General features: G+C 38.3%; 1 protein-coding gene across 1 annotated transcript; it reads left to right on the forward strand.

Moving 5' to 3' along the window:
- The first annotated feature begins 534 nt into the window (after positions 1–534).
- Positions 535–1,233, forward strand: LOC142630658 (uncharacterized). The gene is made up of 2 exons (XM_075804690.1): positions 535–737; positions 906–1,233. Exons 1-2 carry the CDS (start codon positions 535–537, stop codon positions 1,231–1,233), a joined length of 531 nt encoding a protein of 176 aa, XP_075660805.1.
- Positions 1,234–3,307: the final 2,074 nt, after the last annotated feature.

Consider the following 3,307-nt stretch of genomic DNA (forward strand, 5'->3'; position numbering starts at 1 on the left):
TGAGGTTGATTTCTTGGCGCGACTAGCATCGTCAATGAGTATGGAATATATCCTGAATTATGCATGGAAACAAGGGGACAACCCAGCACTGAGGGAGAACGAGTGATGAAGATACAAGAACAAGACGAATGGATGACTTCCATCGTCCGTTATTTGAGAGAAGGATGACTCCCAGAAGACGAGAACGATGCACGAAAGTTACAGATTAGAGATTCTTGCTTTGTCCTTATTGACGACGCCCTTTACAGACGAGGACATTCCCTCCCTTATCTTCATTGTGTTAACAAGGAAGAAGCCAACTACACACATCGAGAGATACATGAAGGGATCTGTGGTAACCACACAGGAACAAGATCTTTGGTGGTAAAAACACTTAAAGCAGGGTATTACTAGCTCACATTACAAAAGGATGAATATGAACTCATCAAAGTATGTGACCAATGCCAACACTTCGCGAATGTCCAAACAAGACCAGGTGAGCCAATGAGGCCGATAACCACTTCGTGGCCTTTCGCTCAATGGGGGATCGACATAATGGGACCACTCCTTATAGGAAGGAAGCAGTTAAAGTTCCTCATCGTCGCAATTGACTACTTCATGAAGTGGGTCGAAGCTAAGCCAACAACGACGATCATAAAAGCCAAAATTACCAGCTTTAAATGGAAGAACGTAGTCTACAAGTTCGGCATTCCAAATGTAATCGTATCAGACAATGGGAAGCAGCTCGACAACCCCAAGTTTTGAGAATTTTGCCAAGATTTAGGCATAAAAAACCACTACTCTTCCCCAAAACACCTTCAAATTAATGGTTAAACAGAAGTCTGCTCAAAATTACCAAAATTCGGCTTGAGGGGGCAAAGGGGGCATGGCCAGAAGAGCTAACTAAATGTTCTATGGGCATATAGGATGACCACAAGAGTGCCAACAAGAAAAACACCATTTAGACTAACATTTGGAACTGAAGTCGTCATACCAACGGAAATAGGACTAATGAACATCCAAGTCAAAACATACGAAGAGCAAAAGAACCACCAAGAACTCAACAATAATTTGGATCTGATCGACGAGGTGAGAGACGAAGTTTCGAAGCAGATGGAAAAGTACAGGGGAGTAATGGCCAGATACTACAACAAGAAGGTGAAGCTGAGAAGATTCAACGTTGGTGATCTTGTCCTTAGGAAAATCTTGCAGGCAATAAAGGACTTGTCCCAAGGGAAGCTAGGCCCAACATAGGAAGGACCCTACTCGGTCATCCACCACTCCAGAAAAGGATTATACAACTTGAAGACCCTGGATGGCCAGGAACTACCTCGTCCATGGAACACAGAACACTTAAAGAGATATTACCTATAAGAACAATCCCCAAGTATTCCAAAATGTTTACAGTATTTACTTTTATTTTTCTTCTTTTTGTTATTATCTGCTTTACATAGAAGAAAGAATGTTTTGTTTCTCTATCAATAAAACATACGCAGGAGTACTATTTAGGAATTATACATAGTAGATTCTTCCATTATGAACTATTGGCCAAATCGTCATTAATACATGACATTGAAAAATATTAATATGTATTAACAAACACCACTCATGCATGAAATAAAGTTATTAATACATAACAAAATCTTCATTCATACCTGAATTAAAATAATTTTATTAATACATAACAAAATTGTCATTCATACATGACTTAAAATAATGTTATTTATACATAACAAAATCGCCATTTATACATGACTTAAGGTAATGTTATTAATACATAACAAGATCGTCATTCATACATGACTTAAGATAATGTTATGAATACATAACAAGATTGTCATTTATACATGACTTAAAATAATCCATAACAAAAGCGTCATTCATACATGACGTAAAGTAATGTGAATGCATGACTTGAAATAATGTTATTAATACATAACAAGGTCATCATTCATGCGTGACTTAAAGTGAAGTTATTGATAGACAACAAGATCATCATTTCTATATGGCTAAACGGAAGTTATCAATACATGACAACTTCATCATTCATACTTGACTTAAAATAATGTCATTAAATAACTGGACCGTCATTCATACATGACCTAATAAAACTATTTATGTATAACAATATCGTTGAAGTTATTAATACATAAGAAATTCTTCATTCATGCATAATTCAAAATAAAGTTGTTAATACGAAACAAGTTCGTCATTTGCACATGACCTAATAATACCTACAACTTCGTCAAGAGATTGTTTGGCACATGGCCACGATCATCCAATATGTGCAAGAATAAAGAAACTCAAAATAGACAAGTCCAAGGATTTGTTCCAAAAAAAAAAATCTGCTTAAAAGAAAGCAAGCAGATGTACTCAAAATAGCGAGCCCTGGAGATTAATAGTGTTTTTATCTTGAAAAAAAATGAATGAATTTTTCTAAGGCAAAGCAGAAGATGATGGATCAACACGATCAGTTTCTTCAGCAACAGCCTTTTCACCACCTTCTCCATCCCCCTCCGCGAACTGACGATCAACTAATACCTCCTTCTTAACCACTTCCATATCAAGGTTAGCGAAGTCTAGTTCTAGATGATGCTTAGCCAAATATTTTCTGAAGAGTTCAAAACCCCTTAAGCAGTAGTCGCACAACTTGTTTGAGTACTCGTCAGAAGTTTTGAACTTCTCTACCACCTCTATCCCTGCCTTCTCAACCTTCGAAAGAGCCTCGTCTATTTGCTTATCTTTCAACCTTGAGAAAGCCTTCTTAGTGTCAATGCTCCTCTCTAGAGTCGTCAAACAATCCTTGTCCTGCTGGCCTTATCGACAAGAGCACTGATTTGGCTCTTCAGTGACTCATTCTTAGTGGAAAGAGACGTAGCCTTGGATTGAGCCTTAGCGAACTTCCTATCAAAATCTAAGTACTTCCTTGAGATATGAAGGGATTTGCCCAATGCCTACGAAGAAAAGGAGGAAGCATGAGGAAACAAAACACGACAAAAAAAGAAGAAAGAGAAGAAGAAGACTTTCACTCACGATTCATACCTGTATAACCTTATGCACATGAGACGACATTAGCTCATGCGATGATCTCACCCCCAAAGGATAGAGATTGTCAACTAATATCGTCTCTTGGGCCTTTAGCATTGCAATTCCTACATCATCCCAAAAGGAGCTCGAGGAAGCCTTTTCTTTTTTCTTGGCTTTGGAAACACCACTAGTAGAGGCAATCAATTCTAGAGAGGAGGTGGGAGAGGCTGGACACTGCGAAATAGACGTAACAATAGTCTAAGTCACCATGGGATCGTCCTTGGGTGGCTCCACATCCCTC

Source organism: Castanea sativa, chromosome 1, assembly GCF_040712315.1.
Source record: "Castanea sativa cultivar Marrone di Chiusa Pesio chromosome 1, ASM4071231v1".
In the NCBI taxonomy this organism is placed as follows: domain Eukaryota; kingdom Viridiplantae; phylum Streptophyta; class Magnoliopsida; order Fagales; family Fagaceae; genus Castanea; species Castanea sativa.